At 34.7% G+C, this 25,447-nt stretch overlaps 1 protein-coding gene across 6 annotated transcripts in view; it reads left to right on the top strand.

Annotated features, from left to right (window-relative positions):
• The window catches only part of LOC149807875 (kelch-like ECH-associated protein 1B), an 88,603-nt gene extending 64,373 nt beyond the window's left edge, over nucleotides 1-24,230 (top strand). For 5 of the 6 annotated variants that reach the window (XM_089971461.1, XM_089971469.1, XM_089971475.1 and 2 more), the window contains 4 exons: nucleotides 7,403-8,762; nucleotides 15,508-15,713; nucleotides 16,429-16,605; nucleotides 17,997-24,230. In XM_089971461.1, coding sequence (XP_089827587.1) covers nucleotides 7,447-8,762; nucleotides 15,508-15,713; nucleotides 16,429-16,605; nucleotides 17,997-18,136 — 1,839 coding nt within the window. In that variant the 5' untranslated portion in view covers nucleotides 7,403-7,446 and the 3' untranslated portion in view covers nucleotides 18,137-24,230. Of the gene's footprint in view, nucleotides 1-4,077; nucleotides 4,246-7,402; nucleotides 8,763-15,507; nucleotides 15,714-16,428; nucleotides 16,606-17,996 lie in introns of those variants that run through there. The other variant, XM_089971492.1, reaches the window with a different exon arrangement.
• Nucleotides 24,231-25,447: the final 1,217 nt, after the last annotated feature.

The raw sequence follows: 25,447 nt of genomic DNA, 5'->3' as shown, positions 1-25,447 counted from the left end.
AGTTGAGCTTTCTTTCATTCTTTCACAGTCCTTGTCCTCAATAATAAAGTTTTTTTTTTTTTTGTGGTGGGGGGGAATAGTTCTGCAATTGGCACCTTCTGGTTGCAGGGAAAGGTTAGGAGGGTGATGAGAAGGGCTTTTAGGGTCATCGTCTTCAATAATAAACACCATTTTTGGAATGTGATTCATGAATGAACAATTTTTAAAGTGGGGTAACTCTTTTATTCCAGGGAGAATGTAGGAGTGCACCTAGGGCCAGTACGAACCTGTGTAAATGTATTAATAATTTGAAGAACAAAATGGGAGGCATTGGTCTTTATGGTTTCATGAGTTCTGACACTCGTCATACATGTACCTTCCATGTTTACGTTAATACTGTTTTGACTGCAACTTGTGCTCACATTTTTATTAACATTGATGTTAAAATTATTATTGGTTGTTTCTTGTTTTGTTTTATATTTATGTTCGTGTACAAATAATTACAAGTTAAAAAAAAAAATTATTTACAATTTTTAAGTACTTAAACATTTCAGAGTTTTAATAAGAAAGTATGTCGCTGTTTCACAAGTTAGAGGATTCAGAACAATTGCAGTTGTTAAAGATTGATGGTATATGAAATGTGTATGAAAAATATTGATGTCTCAGTATACAGTTTTGGTCTCATTCCAGTTATCTAGTTACTCCATAGTATGACACATATTGGAACCACCTGTTGAAAAGTTTTTTCGTAAGGTGAACTAGTTTATCCAACAGTTCATTTAGCTGACATTTTAATGACAGTAGGTAATGTAAAATTATTAGGATTAGACTGCAGTTGTATGGTCTTGACACCATCTTAACAACACCATCTTTAACAAAAATCTATCTTGGATGCAGGTTGGCAGGATTTACACTGATTGATTGAAAAAAATCGTACCAGAAATTCAACTGAATGTGTGAAAATTGCAAATCAAATTGGAAAACCCTAACATTATTAGCTTACATGGTCCTGCATATGATACCAAGATGGAGCCCATATTTCTGATCCAGTATTAATCAGATTTGGAATGTGGGCTTACATTGTCAAGATCTCAAACAAACTCAATAATGAGATGCATATTTGCATAATAATGAGGTGATCTTACATCTGATTGGCTGTGCTTGTTGCCACACTGGAGGCCATATTTCAAATCAAGTTTTGATCATATGTCGTGTACAATCTAGGATGAATTGAAATAAGAGCATGATGAATGTATATTAGTGAGATCATGCATCTGATTGACTAAGATTGTTACCACTCTGTTAAGTCATATTTCCCCGGCTTTCCTCACTGATTATACTGGCTATTTAAAAAGACCTTGTGTATAATTCAAAGAACCTTTAATTCCCTTTATTTTGGTTGTTGTTGTGGGGTTTAACACCATTTTTCAGCACACGTTAGGCTATACATGGCGGCCAGTATTAATGGTGGAGGAAGAACCCGGGAAAACCCCGGAAAGAACCACCGACCCACAAGAAGCTACTGGCAAGCTTTCTCACATACCCACATTGGCCGAATCCGAGACTCGAACCCACACAGACAGAGGTCAGATGGCAGTGATCCGTAATGGAGAGCGCTTTAGACCACCTTTATTTTGGTGTATGATTGATGGGTGTAATATGGGTTATAGAGTATACAGCTTGGCTTTACTCCATATGTGAACCTTTCAAAAAAGTGCTAGCTCCACTTGGTCATTTTCAGAGGTAAATTGTATAAAAAAGAGCAGATAACTTTTTTTTTACATTTTATATATTTGGTAATTCATTCATTGCACTTTCAGTAGCTGGTATTGTCTAGTCTGGCAAAATTCATTTTCACTATTTTAACAGCTGCTATGCATAGTGTACTTTACACTAATTCAGTCTGATTTTTTAGCACAAGGGAGCAGTCATTTTAGTTTGCAGTGTGCTTAGATCATGTACAATTTCCAAAAGTACAATATCCAATGAAATATCATCCACATTACATTAATGTAGCATAGAGGTATGCCAACATTCTCTCCATTGTGCATGTTTTAAATGCAAACAACTTCACCTTACATACGTCACTCTCTCAAAAGTACATAACAACACATAAGTCCAATTGCAAATAAAAAGATACTGATCTGCCATAGCATAATGTGCCTGCAGATCAGGTTCTTTGTTGTTTGTTCTAATGATTACTCCTAACTGCATAGACCCAGATCTGCCATTGCGTTATGTGATGGTGGATCTGGGTCTGTGCAGTTTGCAGTTGGACTCATAAGTGAGTACAGATGATACTGTATTTAGAAAATAACTTTGTTTTTTCAAACTTGGGATAGGGGTGGGGGGAGTCCACAGAAATTTTCATTACTAGAATAGATGAAGAAGTATCAAGAATATCAGACTCTGTCCATCAAAGAAATAAGGTCATTTTTCTTTTTATTAATTGCTGTATAGTTTACAATGGTGAAGGCATTCAGTCACTTTGATGTCCATGTCATTGTACATCTGTTCATCCATTGGTCTTGTTTTTATTTGGCAAGTGTAGCTGAATGATAGAATCTGCAACAAGAGTCTCCTGTTTTTATTGACAAGTGTGAGTTTGACTAAAAAGCTAAACGCTTTTCTGCTTTGGCCACTGAGTTTGAAATGTAATGCAGCAATATGTGAAGTTTTTAGGAGACTTAATTATTATTGAATCAAAGATAATTATTATTGAATGAAAGAGTCAGAGATATCCTATTTTGAACCTCACTGCTTGACAGAACAAGCCTTTTGGCGGTGTTCTTTGACCCAAGGGGGAATGATTAGACAAAAGGACATAAGATATGTGTTCATTAGATTGATTGCAAGATAAAAACACCCCCTGCTGGGATTAAGTAAATAATAAATGATAAGATACAATGTATTAATATAAGCTATTTGCATTGAAATGTACCTTGAGAATCTATTTTGATGATTTGCAAATAATATATTTTAGTTTATAGAAAGAGCAAAAGGTCCTGGATTAAAATTTAAGGAATTTCAGACAAACATATAATGGTATATGATACTTTTTTTTTTCAATGACGTATTGTTGATTGTAGGTTATAACCAGCATTGTACATTCTTATGTACATATATTTTTTCTATTATTTGGATCAAATATTCTGCGGAATGAAAAACAAATTTTGGTTTATGCAAGAGTAATTAGGAATATTGATAGCTTAGAATTTCAAGGTATTCATTTGTGTATAAGGGTACATACAGCAGTAATCAGCATTTGACTCACTTGTATATTCTCTTACAGGTCTGGTGCAACTGCAAACAACATAGACCCCGATCTGCTATTGTATAATTTAAATCAGATTTTGTACGAGTCTTAGTAGAAATTGGACCTTGCACAAGTTTTGATTTTCAACATTTTCTGATGAAATTTGGTGAAGTTACTGTCCCACTTTGATTTTGCTATTTTCCTTGTCATATTGATACAAGTTTTCTTCAGTTTCACCATATTGGCAGGGGTATTTGTGTCGCATGGAGCACTAGATATGTATTTATTCTTCACACATGAAAATCACCCATTTGGTCACGATTTTAAACCTGTCTGGTCATGGTGATACTGTACTGTAATCAGATTTGTACAGAAAAAAATTAATTTGTCTTCAGTCTTATTTCAGACTCAAATTTCATTGAAAGTTCTCATTTTAGTTCCGTCTGGATAAATTGCATCTTTCTTTTGAGGAAAGAATTGATCAGATTACCAAATTAGTTGTATCTCTTTGTAACTGGGTCTCTGTTTCAGTATTCACACTAGCACTACCAGTACACCACTGAAAATACCCCTAATCGTTTGACTTGTATCAAGATAAGGTTACGGGAATAGCATGCAGGCATGGTTGAACACATCATTTTTCAGATGACTTTACAGGTTTTTGTAACAGCTAGATGTATTGGCTGCCTTTGTGCCTGTACTTAGACATGGAATTAGTGACAAAAGAGTTTTAATTCCTGTGCTAGCTGGAGTTCTTTGCCACAGCATTGTTAACTTGTTAATCAATAATGTTCAAGTCGCTTTGGAAAAAAAAATGTAGAAATTGTAAGAATATTTAATGCATGCTGTGGATTACAGTGGCAAGCATGGATGTATTAAATGTTGTTTATGGATTTAAGTGTTTGGAAAATATTAGATTTAGATCTGAAAACTTATTTGCACTTGTAAGGTATAAAATGGACAATTTATGTGAAATAACTTTTTCTTGTGGATTTTCATCCTGATTGAAGGTAATAACATTTCTCTATTATTTTTAGAAAAACTTGTAAAATGTACTTTATGAATCTGCAGGATTTTTTTATGCATGTACCAAAATGATATATGAGTGTTAAACAAAAAGTCTTTCTTGTTGGTGTTAAATTCTTTTATATAGGAATGGTGGTAAACTTAAAGAATTTACCATCCTTTTCCCATTGGTAATTGGACCATTTAGAGCAATTTGTCCATGATTAATGGCTAGGTTTGGTTTGAAGTGGTTTACTGTTTAGTACAGTAATGAGTGTTAATTTTTTTTTCATCTCTGACCTAAACTGGCTATCTTCCTAAAAATCTTTTTTTGAGGGTAATTTTTGATCAAACTGCAATTAGCCAACATTTACCCATGATGTAGAGTCAATAACATTGCATTTAAGTAATAAACCATTACATTTTCGTTACACTTCATTGCTTGAGATTTTGTTTTGCGTACTTTTTGGAATTATCTACATCATTGTCCCCACAGAAATTCAGACTTATTGTATCTACTGTATATATGCACTTATAGGTTGAGTCCAGATCTGACAACACATTATGTGCCAGCAGATCTGGGTCTGTGCAGTTTGTAAGGAATAATCATAGAACAGATAACATAGACCCTTATATGATGGCAGATTATGTAACCAGTAAGTCATTGTCTTTCTTGTTTGCAGTTGGAAATTGGCTTATGAGAACCTACATATGGTACCATTAGATTTAGTGTTGCCTCGGTCTTTACCATTTTGCAATGCAACTTTAAGAGTCTTTTTTAGAACAGATGATTCCAGGATACATACCAATTGAAAAAATATATCTTAACAGAAGAACGAATTGAATGTGCTAAAATTGCATATTTTCAAGTAATCTCTTTATTTCATCATAACCGAATATATCTTATATAACAAAATCCCCCTCTTTTTTACAATAAGAGTGTGTGTGTGTGGGTGTGGGTGTGGGTGTGCATTTTCTCCCAAGAAATTATAGTTTTAGAACATAGTGAAATTATACATATATGTCTGGCTTGTGATGATGCATAATTAAACTTGATATATGTATACATACAATTATTGATCTTGCAATAACGTTAGTAAAAATGGCATACAGTAAAAAGTGGAAATCGATGATTGTAGTGATGCTTTAGATAAGCATTAATTTACATCTTTTATGCAAACACATTGATGCATGCAGTTTAAAAAAAAACACAACACATTTTGGTTTCATTTTAATCATTTAGTCCAAAGTTACATATTGCTCATCAATTAGCATATTCCATGTTCAATAATGGCACAGTCAGTGAGTGTAAACTTTGTTTTCAGGACAAATTTGGGATGTTTCATGTACGCTTGAAATGGTGGTAGATATCTGTGAGAACTCTCTCACTCAGATAGAGGCACATAATCAAACACACCCTGATTTAGCCATGGTCACTAAAATGCATGATTAGCAGCTTGAAAATTAGGACTTAGACTGCTATCATAAATTTGTGATTCATTTGAGTTCACAAAATACCCCTCAATATTTAAAAACTTTACAGTTTCAAACCAGGGAGTTAAGACCTAATTGGTTACATTCTTTTCTTGAGCTCTGATTAAATGTTATTTCAGGTTAAAATATTTCTGAAATAATCTACAGTCTTAATAAGAATCCTGAAAATGGTAGATGCGTGTTCTTACATTGATATTGACTTGATGTAGATTTATATTGGTCCCCACCTCAATATAATAAATGTTTTGTTGGCTGTTTTTGGTCCCTCATGTTTTCTTAGTGATGGAAATCAATAGATCTCAGTTTGGAAACAGACTTGATACACTGCACTGTGTGGTCATTCCATTTGTATATGGCAAAATTAAAGACATGTTTCACTGTCATAACTACTATCCCCACCACCACAAATACACACAATATCCCCCCCCACACACACACACATATAGAAGGTGTCAACTCAGGGCATTCCATCTCCTTAATTTCTATGCCAAATTGTGTAACTTGTTAATGACATACGGTGAAACATCGCTGGAGGGAGTTGACAGTACTATGTGGTTGAAAAATACCAATAACGGAGTGTGTAAAATACAACTTACACCAGAGGCTTGAACCTCTGTCACAAATGTACCATTTTACATTCCATCACTGTCACTCTTACACTATGTGGTATTGTGGGTTCACCCCAGCATTGGGTTAACCAAGTCATTGACATTTTACCCTCATTTTACATTTTACCCTCCGTCTTTGACAATATAACAAGGTCTGGTATGCAGGATGTTATCTCATGGGCTTGCATTTGGATGTGATCTGTATCATCATCCATCAAGGCATGGGAGATTAGGTTGTGTTGACATATTTTTGGGATTAGTGACATACTTAGCGCAAAGTGACAATGACATTGCATTACATTTCATTTCATGTGGTTCAGGAAGTTAATGCTTTGACAATTTATGCACACTTATTTGCTCTTCTTTTTTTTTTCTTTGGGTATTTTTGATATGGTACCATGTGATTTAAATGATCACATAGTGACAGTAATCTTGATAAATAAAGGTATACACTTGAGAATCCTTGGGGCAAAACAAACAGTTTCCAGCTAAATTGAAACTTGTCTATAAAGGACACTGAAGGGACTACCAATGGAGCTGTCTACCACAGCAAGTATAAAAAGTAATTTTTAAATTGATAATATTATCACGAGATTTTACTCATATCTTGACTTTACTGGCAAATCAGATAATTCTGTAGAACAAACAACATAGACCATAATCTGCCATTGCATAACATACTGTCGAATCAGTCTATGTTGTTTGCAGTTGAACCTGACATATGCAAATATCTGTGGTAGTAGTTTGTGTCACTTAGGTACTTTCTCTGTTTTGATACATACTGTACATACTTAAAACTAAGTCCAACTACAAAAGGCACAGACCTGAAATCTGCCATTGCATAGTGTGCTGGTAGATCTGGGTCTGTGCAGTTTGTTAGGAGTAATCAGTATAGAAACATAGACCCTGGTCTGCAGACACATTATGCTATGGCAGATCAGGATCTTTGTTGTTAGCAATTTGACTGGACTTGTAAGCAAGTATATACACTGTTGAAACACTGTTTGAATTAAGCAACATTCATTATCTTGATCCATGTTCTTGATCTTTCTTTTCTCAGATTTTAGACGGCTTTCATGGTCACAAGAATGTGTTTCATGTGTGATGTACATCATAAGATTGTCTTCAAGGAAACCAGAAAAATTCACAATGACGAATCCAACTTTGGAGTTTACTGAGTTTGAAAAGAAAATTGCAGAGAGGGCAGGAATCTCCTCATGTTACCTGCCCAAACCAGTAACAACTGGAGACTCTGCAGACGGAAGCATGCATTTCACCATAACAAAACATCCTAAAGAAGCTTTAGAAGTTATGAATGTGCTACGGAGATCATCAAAGCTGTGTGATGTGACACTTATTGTGAGTGAGGAAAAATTCCTCACTCACAAGATTGTTCTTGCCTCGGCGAGTCCCTATTTTAGAGCAATGTTCACTGGCGGTATGAGAGAAGAAGAAATGACGACTATTCCTTTACATGGAATTTCACCATGTACTTTGGCTGTTCTTATTGAATTTGCATACACAGCAGAAATTCGAGTGAATGAAATGAATGTTTGTTATCTTTTGCCTGCAGCGACTATGTTTCAGATGAACCATGTAGTAGAAGCATGCTGTGTGTTTTTGGAACACCAATTAGATGCCAGTAACTGTATCGGCATTGCGGACTTCGCTAGTGAGCATGGTTGTGTAGACTTAGAAGCCAAGGCTAGGGATTATATTCATAAACATTTTTCAGATGTAATATGTTGTGATGAATTTCTCATGCTTAACCCATGCCAGTTGATAAATTTGATAAAACACGATGAATTGAATGTTCGGTGCGAATCGGAAGTGTTCAATGCTGTGATTCGGTGGGTGCAACACGATTCCGAGAAACGACTCTGTAAACTGGAGAATATGTTGGCAGCAGTCAGATGTCAATTTCTGTCACCAACATTCTTAGAAAAGCAATTGAAACATTGTAATGTTTTGAAAAAGATGCCACAGTGCCAAGAATATTTATCTAAAATTTTTCAGGGATTAAAGCTTCATCAGACTTTTGCAGAAAAACCCCGAAAACCATGCTCACCTCTTGCAATATTCACAGCTGGTGGCTACTTGAGGCAGTCGCTTAGTAACTTTGAATGTTTCAATCCACAAACAAAACAGTGGTTAAGACTTCCTGACCTTCCAACTCCTAGAAGTGGACTAAGTGGGTGCTTTGTTAAAGGTTCTTTTTATGCAGTTGGAGGAAGGAATAATTCACCAGAAGGAAATATGGATTCTAATTCATTGGACATGTATGACAGTTTACGAAATTCATGGATTCCAAAATGTCCAATGTCAGTGCCAAGAAATCGTGTTGGAGTTGGTGTCATTGATAACATGATTTATGCAGTTGGTGGCTCACAAGGACAGCATCACCATAACTCGTTAGAAAGGTGAGGTCCAGTTATGATTAAATTTTTTTATCCAAAAGTATTTTCAGAATGAATGTTTTCTGGTCTTCCAAATTTTCTTTCCTTTGGATGTTGTATCATAGAGCAGTAAATTTAGCTCAAGTGTGGTGAAGGTAAGTAATAACAAAAGTCATTTACAGTTTAGGAACACTTGAAGCAACATGGTAACCAATACACGAGTACTTCTTTTTAATTACGAACTTGATTTGCTTGCTAAATTTCAGTGTCCTGGATGCACTTTTGATTTCATATCTCATAATCTGACTTGGGTTTGTGGGGGGCGGGGGCCCAAGTGGCTGAGTGGTCTAAAGTGCTCTGTTACGGATCACTGCCATCTCACCTCTGTCTGTGTGGGTTCGAGTCTAGGATTCGGCTAATGTGGCTATGTGAGAAAGCTTGCCAGTAGCTTCTTGTGGGTCGGTGGTTCTTCCCAAGGTTTTCCTGGGTTCTTCCTCCACCATTAATACTGGCCGCAATGCATAGCCTATCGTGTGCTGAAAAATAACATTAAACCCCACAACAACAACAACAACTGATTTGGATTGTTATGTCTGACCACAAATGTGAAGGGGTCATTTGGTGTTATTGTATATACTCAATTTTAAGTCCAGTCCAACTGCAACCACACAAACCCAGACCTGCCAATGCATTATGCACCAGCCAGTCTTAATGTCTGCATATTGTTAGGAGTAATGAGTAGAACAAAAACATGGACCCTGATCTGCCTGTTCATTGTGTGATGGCAGTTTGGGATTTATGCTTGCAGTTTAAGTGGACTTTTATGTGAGTACATACAGTACCTTGAATTTGTCTATCATACCATGGTTATGTCCATACCATTTGTCTATCATACCATGGTTATGTTTGTTTTAGGAAAGAGGGTTGGTTGACTTTTGAAACCAAAATTAACTTTTGCATTGGAAGAGCAATGAACTGGTAAAAATTTATCTTGGTTCTTTGAGAGGGTTGCATTGCAAATGCTGATATTCTTTGGGTTATCAGGAATTCCTTGAAGTGTGGTGACATGAAAGAAGCAGAAGGGCAATTTAGGAATAAGAACCATAGTTCCCATTGGCATGGAGAGGTTCAAAAAATCAAACAATTATAGGTAAAAATTAATGACCCCATTTTCTAATAACAGATCTAAGTATTTAGGATTTTAAAAAAAAATAAAGTAGGTATTCAGAAAAAAAAATTTGTTTTACCTTGCTGCAAGCTAAAAAAGACCATTTGCATTTATGTACATATACCATCGTGTGCTTAACATATCTGACAGAGATGATAGTTGACAGGGGACATACATTGGGAGACATTGGCATAGTTATAGGTAGATGAAATGAAAAAATATACAGATATGATCACTTTATAATTTTTCATGGCCTTATTAATAGCATTTTTATAGTGCTGTCAAGATTTTGATGGAAAGTGTACATAACATGCTAGACAGTCAACACTCTTCACACAAATGATTTCACAAGTGGTATGAAAATTTACAAAAAGTTACAAAAACTATGTACCAGGGTAATGTGTGTGTGTGTGTGTGTGTGTGTGTGTGTGAATGAAAAACTTACTAAAACCATATGCCATAGTAGTATATAATGAACTGGCATGAAAAGCTTTGCTAAAACCATGTGCCATTGTGGTATGTCACAAATGGCATGAAAAGCTTGCTTAAACCGTGTGCCATTGTAGTATGTCACAAATGGCATGAAAAGCTTATAAAACCATGTGCCAGGGTAGTATATATGAACTGATGGAATAAGTATTTACAAAAATGTACATGCACATATGTATTATTTTTAGTGTAGAATAAGAATTTTTACCTGCAGTCATGGGCTAATTTTCTAATTAAAGACAGGGATACTTAGAGTTCCTGATAGTGACAGTCCCAGCTTTCTGTGTACCCCAGGTGTTAGAGCAGTCTAAGGCATTCACCTTTACAGAGCACTGATGCCTCATCTACGTCAGCATGGGTTTGAATCTCTGCTCAGCCAATTTGGATATGTCAGAAAGCTAGCCAGTATATCTGTGGTTCCTCATAGGGTTTTCCCAGGTTTTTCCTCCTCCAGTTAAACTGGCTGTCATATATAGCCTATCATGTGCTGAACAATATTGCTAAACCCAACAAAAACAAATCAAACCCAGCTTCCCAGACCTCAAGCTTCTGGCCTAGATTTTTAAAAACAACTTGCATACAGTTTTCTATAACCAGACTGTTTCAAGTCAACAACTTTCATTTCAGAATCATGAAGCTCTGATACTTCTGAAATGTCTGACATGAAACTAAAACTCTTACTTTTCAATGGACATGTTTGACAGAAGTCATCTATGTCACTCAGTGTGAAATGTACTCAGGTTTAAATTTCACAGGTTATAAAATCCTGTCGAGCATGTCTTGGAGGATGTACTGGTTCCAGAAAAACTATTTTCTACTTGCCTTCTTTTTGATGTAGACAGTGACATTTTCATCTGTGTCGTATGATTTTAAATCGATGTACGAAGTGTTGCTATAGTTATATTCGGCATCACAAAGTCAGATTTATTGTTCTTTACGTTATGAAAGGACTGGGTTATAAACTTTATATAGAATACTAAACACTCAGATTAAAACTCTGCTGTAATGGGGATATGAACTTGTGAGATCCTATTGTACCTTGTTGTGTTTGGAATATGTACTTGGGATATCCTTTAATGCTTTACTTTGTTGGGAACATGAACTTAGATGTTTTAATACTTTGTTTTGTTTTGTTGGAGTTAATGAACTTTTCTGTATTGGGGATATGAACTTGGGAATTCCTTTAATACCTTTTTGTTTTGGAGATTTGAACTTAAGAGATGCTTTAGTACTTTTTATGTTGGGGATATGACCTTGAGAGATGCTTTAATACTTTTTATGTTGGGGATATGATCTTGAGAGATGCTTTAGTATCTTTTTGTGTTGGGGATGTGACCTTGAGAGATTCTTAACTACTTTGTTTTGATGGGAATATGAACTTGAGATATTGTTTAATACTATGTTGTGTTGGGGATATGATCTTCAGATTTTTTAATACTTTTCTGTGCTGGGTATGTGAACATGAGATTCTTGAATAATTTGTTTTTTATGGATAGGAACTTTACATTGTGTCCAGTTGTCCACTGATTAATATAAGACAGTGATGCATACAAGTTAAAAGGGAGGTTTTTATTTATTTTAACTGCTCATGGTGGTGTTCACACTTACCATCTTCATTTTCTTTCCTGCAAATATGTAGTTATAATTAAAGGGATTATCTTATTCAGCATGAATTGTTCCAGCAGTCATTGGCTGGGTATGGTCAATGTTAAAGCTACATTAAAAATCCAAATCACACACACATACATGCATTGTTGAAAGATATTAAAGAGCACAATGAAGGCTACTGGCTTGTTATGACATTGCTTTCTAAAGGTACGTCTAATGAACAGACAGATCTTTCCCTACATTAAAAAATAAATCACAATTCATCAATGGAATATAAAGGGCACATGAAAAAAACAGAAGAAATATAAAGCCTAGTAAAACTAAGAAATTTCTTCTGTGTCACCTATAATCACTGTAATTAGTGATTATTTTATTATTTCTAATGGTAAATTTTATATTTTTACTGAGTAAGACAGGATCAAAGATTTTCTTCTGCAACATTTTGGGTTGACTTTTTTTGAGACATACGGTATTTTAATAAATTTTACAAGTCACTTTCACATTTTTTTAATTTGACTATAATGATAATATTAATAAGATCACTTAAAATGCATATCATTCTCATTAGGGCATCATAGTTCATTATGAATTGTCATTGTTCTTGATGACAACAGCAACAACAATATATGATTAAATAAGGTGCTCTTTTGAGATTGATATACATATTTAAGGTGCCATTTTTGGGAGGATAATTACGGTGTCCATTTTCGGTTGTGGGGGGGGGGGCATGAAAAGGATTAAGGATTCCCATCTTCTGAAAGAATTTTTTTAAAGAGACATGAGTTCAGATTTTATTGTTTATAACCTCCTTCACAAGGAAATTGTTGGAGAGTTGTAGTTTGCGTGTTGTGAGGATGTAAGTTTAACTTCAGTGACATCATGAATTGCATTATGGGTAACAACTGTAACAAAAGATGTGGGCACTTAGTTTCTATATCACAGAAACTTAAGCCATCAAAACACTAGCTGTTAAATAAAGGAAATTGTAGAGCATGAGTTGGCAAACTTAGTAGAACAAAGAGCTGCCATATAATATGCCAGTGTGGGGTAAGATTGAAGTTATTGGGACATTTGGCTTATGATTTTATAGCACACAGATTTTATCACAGGTACTGGAGTATAGGGCTATCAGAATTGAATAAAAATGCTTGCAAGATAGTTTAAATAATTTGTGATTACCATTGTGAACAGGAGATACATTTGGGTAGTACCATGCTGGGGATTGACTGAACACTGCAGTTAATTAGAATTTGATTAGCTGGATGCAGATACTCCTGTTCTTATGATTCTGCAGCACAGAAGATTTTAATTGTGACATACTCACTAATTATTGAGTTTTTGTAGTTTCATGTTGCCACATGCAGGTTGATCATACAGCATGTGGCCTGTAATTTGTATTCAATAGTTCTCACACATGTACTGTACCTTGGCATATTGCAATTTACACCTTTGAAGACATTACTGCCTTTTGAATGTTTATTCTTTATTTGAAGCCATTTCCAATCATGGGAAAGAATATTAGATATTGTCAAAATGAGCATCCAGAATTAGGCAAGCTACTGTCTCTTTGATCTTGTTTGTTCTGTCTGACTCGTGGGAAAGGTTCCCCATAAGGTCAGGCAATATTCCGAGTAATAACGATCAACTGATGCACTGGAAAAAAAATATAGGAAAATGCTTCTATTCATTTGCTTATGTATTTCTTTTAAGTGGATGGTTTTCATTTTTAAACATTTTGCATTGATTGATTATAGATTCATAAATATGTTGTGAAAATAATGAAAATTGGATGCAAAATGTCTAAATAAATGAATTGGTACACGTTTTATACACTTTATGTGTATAGCCAAGTCCAACTGCAAACACCATAGACACTGATTTACCATCACATAATGTGTTGGCAGATCATGATCAGTGTTGTTTGTTCAGCTGATTACTCCTAACCTAACAAACTGCTTAGACCCAGATCTACCAGTACTTTATTTGACTGGGTCTGTGCAGTTTACAGTTAGAGATAACAAGTGACTACATGTATATAGAAATCTTGGACTAGCAGCACATGTTCTCGGTATTTCCCTAGCTATGTTTAGTATCAAATGAACAGACTCCACATTCATAGAACTTCTCAGCTTGAATACATATTTAACCCAAAATTTTGTCATGCTATAAAATTGTCATCAAAGGTCAGTATTTCCATGAAATCCCTAAAATAATTAGCACACAAGTTTAATTCCAACAATCCTATTATAATTTGCCAATAACCAATATGCAAGTTAAACTGCAAACAACACATCCTGATATGCCATGGCATAATGTGCCTGCAGATCAGGTCTATGTTGTTTATTCTACTGATTTGGTCTATGCAGTTTGCAGTTGGTCTTGTCTTATAAGCATATGTATACAGTACCTTCACTGAAAATGTGGTAGAAGTTTTCTTAAATTTAACATTAAAACTGCTGGTCAGAAAATTAATCAAAGACAAGATGTTTAAAACAAACCTCCAAGTTGATATTAGCATACAGAATGTATGGTCGTAATATTTATTTAAAATTTCGGTCAGTTATAGGTCAGGTCCAACTGCAAACAATGTAGACCCAGATCTGCCATTGCATAATGTGCTGGAAGATCAAGGTCTGTTTTCTTTATTCTGATTTTTTGGGTTATAATAATTATCAAGTGGGTTTTTTAATACATGCAGGTTGGGGTGGGGAAACTTGACTTGGTCTTCATCCATCCAGAGCAGTATTTTAGCAACATTTGTACAGTTACCATTAATCTGGGGGCCCCGAGTGGCCGAGGGGTCTAAAGTGCTCTCCGTTACGGATCACTGCCATCTCACCTCTGTCTGTTTGGGTTCGAGTCTCGGATTCGGCTAATGTGATTATGTGAGAAAGCTTTCAAGTAGCTTCTCGTGGGTCGGTGGTTCTTTCCAGGGTTTTTCTGTGTTCTTCCTCCACCATTAATACTGGCCGCCATGTATAGCCTGTCATGTGCTGAAAAATGGCATCAAACCCTACAACAAGAATAACAACAACAACCATTAATCTGTTAATTGTTTCATGCAAAAAATAAAATTTTCATGGGTATTTTAATTTGTGGATTGGAGAAGGTGTCGTATGTTTTTCACTAAATGGATACATTTTATTGGATCTTTAGATTAGTAGCCTGAGACAGCCACCACAAAATCCACACAGATAGGATCCCCATGAAAAAAAACTTTTTATTTTCACAAAACCACTTGAAGTAGACAATAAAATTTTGTATGTGTTGTTATATGCATATGTAGATAACCTGATTGGATTTCATGCTCTCACTGCAATTTTTCATATTTTTTAATATTGTCCTTTCTTTATTCTGCAATTTAAACACCAATCTAGTATTTCCAAGGTTTCTTTGTGTGTATATATATATATATATATATATATATATATATATATATATATATATATATATATGTGTGTGTGTGTGTGTATATAATGACTCATTGTATTTTATTTGTTTCAGCTATGATCCAGATGTAGACAAATGGGTAACGCTTGCACCAATGTCAACGAAAAGGATTGGTGTAGGTGTTGCAACTGTAAACAGATTGTTATTTGCAGTTGGAGGATATGATGGACAAAATAGGTTGCGCAGCGCAGAGTGTTATGATCCTGAAAAAAATGAATGGAGAAGTGTTGCACCCATGAATTCAACAAGAAGTGGTGCTGGTATGCTCAGAATTATCAGATTTTTAGTTTTGAATTTTTGAATTGGCTTTTGTCGAATGAATTGAAGACATTGCAGAGGTTATCAGTCTTCACACCAAAATGGAGCTTATTGTCTTGTATTGTGCCACAAATTATGCAAGTCATTATTTTTTTATGTCTAATACATTGTACTAATATTTTCCCATGCTGTACTGTAACAAATAGGGTTGATTTTCTGCTGCACCCTGAGTATGTTTTCTTAAATAATGTATGATTACCACTAGAGGTAGATATGGACTGGAAATCTTTTCGAAAATTCAAAATCGATTACATGAATTGGGAGGCAGACGCCCTAACCTCTAGGCCACTAGAGCCTTTAAATAATATTGAAAGATAATTAAAAATGTTAACATAAGTTGTTCGTGAATATTGGTCGTTCAGCATGACTGGTGCAATGTAGTCTTATTTCATTATCGTCCATTTCTTTATTTTCTTGCCAACCATTTTAAAAAGAACAAAAGTCAAAGATATTTTTGTATTATAAGTGGGATTGCATGATATCCAGCCATGGATTAACAAGGGAGTAGTCTGTTTGCTACTTGATTAAATTTAGGCTTCATGGAATGAAACACTGTTGTTTGTTTCCCCCTACCATAAACAGAATGAATGCAGCTGCATCCCCTACATCACATTCTTTGATTGAACATTAACACAAGATTTCCCTTTCTTTTCTCAGGTGTAGCTGCCTTGGATGGCTATTTATATGTGGTAGGTGGCTATGACAGTAATTCCCAGTTGAGAACGGTGGAACGTTACTGTTTGAATTCAAATCGGTGGGAGTTTGTGGCACCTATGAGAAGTCCCAGGAGTGCATTGACTGTTGCCAGTTTAGGAGGAAATCTTTATGCTATAGGTATGTATAATGAGAATTTAAATTAAAAAAATGCTGGTCCTTGATAAAGTATGGAAAAGTTGTATGAATCTGATCTACCCAGTATGAATACCATATATGCTCACTTACAAGCTGGGTCCAACTGCAAACAACACAGATTGATATCTGCCATAACATAATACATCTCTGTAGATCACGGTCTGTGTTGTTTGTTCTACTGATTACTCCTAACAAACTGCACAGACCAAGATCTTCTGGCACATTATGAGATGGCAGATCTTGGTCTGTGCAGTTTGCAGTTGGACTCTACTTATAATTGAGTATATACGGTAGAGTTGTACTTTGACCATGCCCAGGAATAATCACCCACTGAGAACCACTTAGAATGGTTTAGACAATTTGTTCTTAACACTTTTTAACCACAAGCTGAAGCTGATGTTGAAAACGGTGAATTCAGCTAATGATCATTGGAGCAACCTCGTAAAAAATTTATTATGAAAATTGAGGAATTTTACAGTTCTATTATTATGGCTACTATCTGTTGGAATGGAAGTTTAAGCAATCAGCAATCAAAAATAAATAAAGTATTAAAATAATTACTGTGATGGATACTAAATAAGAGTTATTCCCAAAAACTCATCCAAGTTTTAGTACAGATATGACGGATTTTGGTATTGATTTCAATTGTAAAGGAAATTAATAAAATTAGCCATTAGAATCTTTATCTTTGAGAATGACAGTTATCATATTCAATATTGTTGCCCTCACTGTAAAACGCCTCATTATAATGTTACTTTAATATAACAGTTGTTGTTGTAGCTCTGTTTTATTAAAGTGGACTAAAGCCCTCACCGTTATGATCACTGCCATCTCACCTGTGTCTGTGTGAGTTCAAGTTTTGGATTTAGCCATTCTGGGTATGTGAGAAAGCTAGCTTCTCATGGGTCGGTGGTTCTTTCTGGGGTTTTCCCGGGTTCTTCCTCCACCATTTATACTGGCCGACATGTATAGCCTATCTTGTGCTGAAAAATGGTGTTAAACAGTATAACATCAACAACAGCAAAACTGCCATATATCATGGGGTGGGTCCAGCTGCCAAAAACATAGAGCCTGACTTGCCATGACATAATGCATCAACAGATCAGGGTCTATGTTTTTTTTCTTCTGATTACCCCTAACAGACTGCATAAACCCAGATCTGCCATCACATATGATAGCAGATCTGTGTCAATGCAGTTTGGTCCAGCTTATAAGCGAGTACATGTATATGTGGCCGATGTATCATGGAAGTTTCATTTTAATCATGGTTGGTCTGACCGAAGTCTGATTTAGTCATTTTGATTTGTGTATATTTTGTGAGATAAGATTAATGATGGTGCAATAGTTTTAACAAGAATATTCCTCCTTTTCAGGTGGTTATGATGGTACAGATTTCTTGTCATCAATCGAGTGTTATGATCCTGACAAAAATGAATGGACAGATGTAACAAATATGTCTTGTGGTCGAAGTGGACATGGTGTGGCAGTTGGGCCAGAACCAGTGAACAGCTGACCAGTGTGGAACACTATCATATTGTTGGCAGCTGAAAAATATAACCCATAGGGGCCCAGACTATTGAGCTGCTGTCTCAATTAGAGAAGCTCAACGCATACCAAGATTCAAACATCTGTAAGTAATCCTGGACTGGCTGCATTCCCATCACGCATTATGGTCTCTTCTGGATATCTCTAAATTGGTGGTTAAAATCCATGTGAAGCATTTGGAACTTTCCAGTGGGAATAACTGGAGTCTCCAAGGAGAATGGACTGAAGAAAACCCAAGAGGATCTGGAAAATCCCAGCTTATCCGATGGCCAGTCAGTGAGAGATAGTGATGTACACTGCATCAGTGGAGAGTAGTGGAAGGGGTGTTGGTGGGGTGGGTGGGAATTGTGAAAATAAACTTTCCAGGAAAATATGCATGCGACACATAGTACACATTAGGTTTCTCTCCATCTGTATCTCTTCAGGATATATCCAAAATGGTGCTAATAATCCGTGTAAGTTAGCTGAAACTGTATAGTGTGAATGACTAGTTTCTATGGTGAGAATGTCTTACTAGAACCCAGGAGGAATGGGAAAATCCCTGCTTATCCAATGGCCAGTCAGGGAGAGATGGTGTTATGCACTGCACTGAAGAAGCGGGTGGGGCCTACGAATATAAACTCCAGGAAAATGATTTGCAGACATGTGTTACATGCTAGGTTTTGATCCCTTTCCATCTGTATCAGCAACATTTTCAAGAGAAAGTCAAGATTACATTTTAATCATTGAAAAGAAATGCATGGAAAAAATAAATTAGACACTTGTTTGTGTATTCCAAAACAAGAAAAACAAGATTAGCAGTAGTCTGTGAAAGCAAAAAGTCATAGGAAAGCACAATAATTTGGATGTATATCATTGGTTTTGGTTTTATTTGTGATTTTGGGCAATTGAATTATTGAGTTTAAATAATCGGGGTTGTACTGTATTTAGTCCTAAACTACTTCTGGAGCAGATACCATAAATAATTAAATTTATTTTATATATATTGATTTATTACTTGTGATCTGCCAAAATAAATCACCATTCTGGTCCTGTAAGAACTTAATGGTATACCAAAAAAAGTTATTCTTTAGAAGCTAAGGTTTCATATTTGGCAGCTTTAATATATCTTTATTTACTTATTTAGTGTCTCAAGGTTTGACCAATCAGGTTGTACGCTGTAAATAATGAGCCTAGGAATTCTCTAGCAAAATTATACATGTCTTGCTGAAACAGAAGGGAAGCTTAAGGACTGAACAACTTGCATCAGTACTTATAAGCTTTTGACTTCAGTTTGCATCCAATGTATATTGACGTCCCCATTGTCTTTTCTCTTTTGATACGTTTGTTTTCATTCATCACAAAAGGATAGACGATCTGTTTGAAGCTTATTCAAAACAGATTCTTCCTTCTCACTTTTCAGAAAAAATGTAGTGAATGTGCAATCCTTGATATGCATGCAACATAAATCCCGTGGCAGTCTTGAGACTTCTGATCTTGGGATAACTGAGAAGACGGTTCAGATGATGTCTCTGAGCTGCAAATTTTAGTTTTATTTGTAAAACTTCTTATTTCAGCCAGTAGGAAAGCATTTATTTTTTAAAAGATATTAAATCCAGAAGATTTTCGACTGAAATTTGAAACTTATTTTACTGATAGTGTGATAGAACTTCACAGGACGACGTCTTTAAGATATTTTATGCAGGTTAACACAGTCAGTCTTAAAGTATTGCACATTAATATCGAGTTGGTGTAAAAATAGCTTTAAAAAACTTCAGATTGTAAAAGGAATATTTAATGACTGTTTTGAAGCATTTAAAGTTTATAGATGTTTGCTTTCACTGAAATTGTAACCTTCAGAGAGGAAATTGTATATTTTCAACCTTTATTCTCCTACTTGCTGATTTTTTTGTTGTTGTTGTTGTCTTCATTCAACTAAGCATGGTTTATCAGATTGCCATATAGATCAAAAGCAAATGGAGTAACATGTTTTTTTTCTCCATCAGTTAACAAGATGCTTGGAAATGCATTTTTTTCAAAACTATCCTAACAGATCACCATTTATATTTGGACATTTTTAGTAAAGAATTTAAAGCAAATCTTTTAAAATTTGTAAGAAATAATTATACATGTCAAGGATGAACAGAGCTGTATCATGCTTTTTATATGCTATATTTGGAGTAACCCTAATTTTCATTGGGGATTCAGGCAGAAGGTAAAGTAATTTGTGATAAAATTTTGTGTTGCCAATTATGCATCCTCAGTAACTTATTGATAATGTTTCTTGATCCTTATTAATGTTTTTTTTTTTCACTGCTTTTTTATTTTTAGTTTTGGCAAAGTTAAAACGGTGCCACACTGCATCAGTGCTAGACAAGCAAGCCTGAGCACTCCTTTTTTTGTAACTCATAAATGATTAATTTCCTCTAAAATGCTGATGGATTTTTAATCGCTGCCAGTATACTGAGTTTGTGTTGTGATGCCTTACGTTGTCCTTAACTAATTTAAGTCATAATTTATATGTTTTGGTGTGTTGATTATGCATATTATTATGATTTGTTTTTTTTTATGTATTAATATCTGTCATGGGCTTTCATTTCCTGTATTTGTAAATAATGCAAATTGAACATTGAACTTCAAACTGCATAGATAACTTAAGATCATGTGATTAATATATTGATTGTTATTGTTGAAAACTACTGTTTCTTTTTAATTGTAAGAATGTTGTATTAGACGTTCTCGGGCCTAAAAGTCAGATCCCTTTTTGGTCTTCCTATCCATCAGTCTAATGGCAAAGGGATTTAAAAATAAAAAATCTTAATGCTATTTGGAAATACTTTTTACATGCTCCAGAAAATGGTTCTTGTCAGTGGATAAATGTACTGTTTTCAGAGCAGCTGAAATATATGGGTGGTTATGATGTCACAGATTTTGTTTTATCAGCTACATGTAAGCTGAGCCGATAAATTGTAAAAATTTGCAATAGTATCATTTCTGATATACATGTATGTAAGCAGAGTACATTTAAGGCTGCTGTAGCATGAGCATGTCAACAAACAGCCAAACATGTCAACAAATAGCCAGACATGTCAACAAACAGCCAAACATGTCAACAAATAGCCAAACATGTCAACAAATAGCCAGACATGTTTTCATCAATGGAACAGTTATAAGGAGCATCATGATGTCACAGTTAGGGCTGTCATGTTTACACCTGCAAATGAGATTGTTTCATGTTTGTCAGGTAAACATAATACAAAATCAATATTCCATTTAAATGGATAATGCATGTCACCTCTTACATTAAAGAAAATGAAATGCTGGTAAAATCAAAATGACTGACAAACTCAAGTTTTAATTTATTTTTACAAAGGTAGCTAAAAAGTGGAAAACAGGTGAAATAAATTCCATGTGTAGTTTTTGGTAGATCGTGTGATCAGATGAAGCATAAACATACATCCCTTCAGTGTCAGTAATTCAAGAAAGATCCTGAATTAGCAACCAAATACAGCTTTCACAACTTCATTGCTTCCTGATATGTTGAATGTGAAATGGCAAAAGTACACTGGAAAAACAAGCCATGGTGTATGTGTGTGTGTAACCTGAGAACTGTCAACATTACAGTAATGTTATTTTATACATTGTTGGATATGCTTGCTTATAAATTGGGTCAGACTACCACCTATTTGATCCAGATCTGCCATCTATACAGTTTGTTAGGATTAATTAAAATAAGTAATAAGACTGGAACTACTGGCACATTATGCGAAGGCAGATGAAGGTGTTTATTGTTTACCCTTGGACCCAACATGTAAGTAACATGATTGATGCTATTCTCATATTAATCTGCATCAGGTGTGCCATGTGGTATTTATATACATCAGGTGTGCCATGTGGTATTTATATACATCAGGTGTGCCGTGTGGTATTTATATACATCAGGTGTGCCATGTGGTATTTATATACATCAGATGTGCCATGTGGTATTTATATACATCAGGTGTGCCATGTGGTATTTATATACATCAGGTGTGCCATGCGGTATTTATATACATCAGGTGTGCCATGTGGTATTTATATACATCAGGTGTGCCATGTGGTATTTATATACATCAGGTGTGCCATGTGGTATTTATATACATCAGGTGTGCCATGTGGTATTTATATACATCAGGTGTGCCATGTGGTATTTATATACATCAGATGTGCCATGTGGTATTTATATACATCAGGTGTGCCATGTGGTATTTATATACATGTCAACAGAGAAATCAAAGTAATAAATTTAAAATCTAGAGTAGCAATTAGTTTAGGCTAAAAGATAAATTTAGTCCAGTTACTGAGATAATTACATTGATGAAGTGCCCAATCAGCAGTTACCAAGGTGTCAAGTGAAAACTGGCATAGTAATGTATATTCAACATCAGTTGCTTAGATGTGTCCACATGCTGCCAATATATTTAAAAGTTAAGGGTGTAACTTAACAAACTTATTGACTTTTTTTTTATTGTATAAAATCTTCAAACTTGTACACTTTCCCAAAAAGACTAATTTTCATTTTGACTTTCCTGTTAGAAAAGGCCAGCTTCATTATGCTCTACTACAAAAATGTAATATTGCATTTAAATAGATTGATTTCTTTTCGTAAAAGATGTGTAAATGTTTACAATTTTTGGTGAACATGACAGTCCTAGTTACAATGGTGCCCGAGTTTCCAACTGTATGTCTTGAACTAAACTGCCAGGAATTTTAACATTCATCCATTCACAAAGAATGTTAAATTGAAGGATGTGTTTGAATAACAGTTGTACATTTTCTGCTTCAGAAAAATTTTGGTCGATTCAAAGTGATTGCCATAAGAATTTGTTTATTAATAGATATGTGTTATATTTAGATTAATAAACTCATGTTATATATCCATATTACACATATGATAATACCTCATAATCCTAAAATTGACTTCATGATTCCAGATAATGGCAAATGCGAAATGCCCAAGTCATCTAAATCCAGCGTCATTCACTTCACTATTTTGTAACTGTATTAAATAAAATATTATAAAAAATCAGTGCATTTGTGTTCATTTAAAATGAAATTTATAAAATTCAGTAAGTAATTTCAGTCTCTTGCTTGCAAGAGATTAACATCTTGTTTCATAAATATCATTTGGAAAGATTACTCCTGTCAGATTCTCTATACACAGGTTTAAACCTTCAATTAATTTGACATCATTTGGAAAGCGGCCATGAAATCAACAATAATGTAAAAATTTATAAGGTGCAAATGAAGAAATGAGAGACCTTCCAGAAAATAATGTTTGAATTTTAATTCTGGCTTGAGAGAATTTCAATTTTTTTTCATGCCTGTGTAATAGTGTTCATTCTCTTGCACCAAATATTTATTGCCAATAATAGTAACAAACGTTTCTAGTCATAACTTGGCAAACTTGTATAGAGCTGATGGCTTGGGTGAAGTTCTTTTATTATTTTTTATGTCAAGGGAGGTAACTCAAATTTAGGTAACGATTAGACCTGACAGTAGTTACCTCCCGTGAATGTTTCCGCTGAGCAGTACTTGAAACAATTGTAGAACATGCTTGTAAAAGGAAATGACCAAAAAGTAAATCAATAATTCCTTAAAAATATTTCAGCTGTAAGTATATATTCCCTTTTGATATAAAATAAAAGAAAATTTGGAAACTGTTATAGAGACAATTTAGAGCAGTATGTAAAAAAAGGACTATTGAATTATTTTCTTCCAAATGATCGCAAGTAAATCAGCATCTCTTCAGCCCACAGAATGGTTAGTATTCTCAATACTGTGACTTAACTCTGTCCCTGTTATGTTTTGTCTAAGCCATAAACTGTAATTGTGACAACTTAGTTACTAGTCACTACATATTTATGATTTTGTGTTTGGAAAAGAAACGAGAGTAAGATTCCTATATATAACAGTGTAAAAATTGTCATTTTAGCTTGTTTTGTATCTGGTTACATATATTCATAATTTGTTAATTATTGTAAGAATTGTTGATACCTCGTCAAAGAAAGCTTAATATCCTAAATAAAATATGAATACAAATTTTTCAGTATTTTCTTCCCGTATTTGCTTAATGCACCTCTTTTCTGTATGTATCTATTCAGACTGGTATCACATTTAGACTAGATTCAGTTCTGATCTATGGTTATTATGGACTGGAACATAACGCTAACAACCAGTCAGAACTGAATGCAGCATGTTCATGTGTGACACACCTCCAAACATCATCCAATCAGACAGATAATTACGGTAACAAAAGAGAAAGTTTGAGTCAAGATGGCCATTAAATGATATTTTTTTTTTTACAGCAATACAAGTTCTGAGTGGCTAAACATGCAGATGGTATAAGAAAAATATCAAGGAATTGGCAAGGCGTTAGATTTTGAACTCTGTAGGATAGGAGTGGATGTTGTGACCTGCATTCTTGAATTAATTTGACACTTCTACATCCTGTTTCTGCCAAACTAGAATTGAGGATAAAGATATTTCTTGCTTTAATACTCAGGTTTATTTAACACTAAATGAACCATACTGACTTGTGTTGCAAAATAGGGGACATTTGTTATCTGCTCATGCATGACTCCAGTACCTATTTGCACTGTGATTTTGCTTTCACACTTTGTCATTGTTTATTCTTCTAATGAGATGTATATGTGTGAGTGAAAAATTCAGTAACTTTTAAAGGTTAGTTATGGAGGTTTCCGTTTTAACTTTTTTTTTTTTGAATTCCATGCAAGACAAATCTATATTTGTTGTTTTTATAAACTTCAATTGCATCAGTTACAATAATTGCATTGAAAATTAGGAACCCAGAAAAGTTGGGGCACCAGCACTACTCCTGCAGTCAATGTGGTCATCAACAGATCAAAAGCAAAATTAAAATTCGCAACAATTACTGGAAAGAATTACACAACTAATGTGCTTTAAAACACAAAAAAATGATCACAGTGTACTTTCAAACTTTGATATTTTATAAGCCACATTGGGGAACCATAGGTTAGATGCTAATATTTAAGGTCAACATTATCAATGTTAACTTTAAAAAAAATGTGCACTTTGAAATTGTACATGGATGACCCTACCCCTATATAATGCAATCCTATTCTACTTTGGTATTTGCTAGTAATATTTATCCATCATAAATGTACAAAACAAAATCTCAGTTAAGGTATGGGTCTGAGGTTTAAATTTCTGGACCCTGTGACAGGGGATGACTTGATTTTGAATTCTCTCTTTCTCTCTCTCTATCTCTTTTTCTCTC

This window comes from Sinohyriopsis cumingii, chromosome 1 (assembly GCF_028554795.1).
Source record: "Sinohyriopsis cumingii isolate HCF-2022 chromosome 1, ASM2855479v2, whole genome shotgun sequence".
NCBI lineage: Eukaryota > Metazoa > Mollusca > Bivalvia > Unionida > Unionidae > Sinohyriopsis > Sinohyriopsis cumingii.
This window is presented reverse-complemented; position numbering and strand designations above follow the sequence as displayed.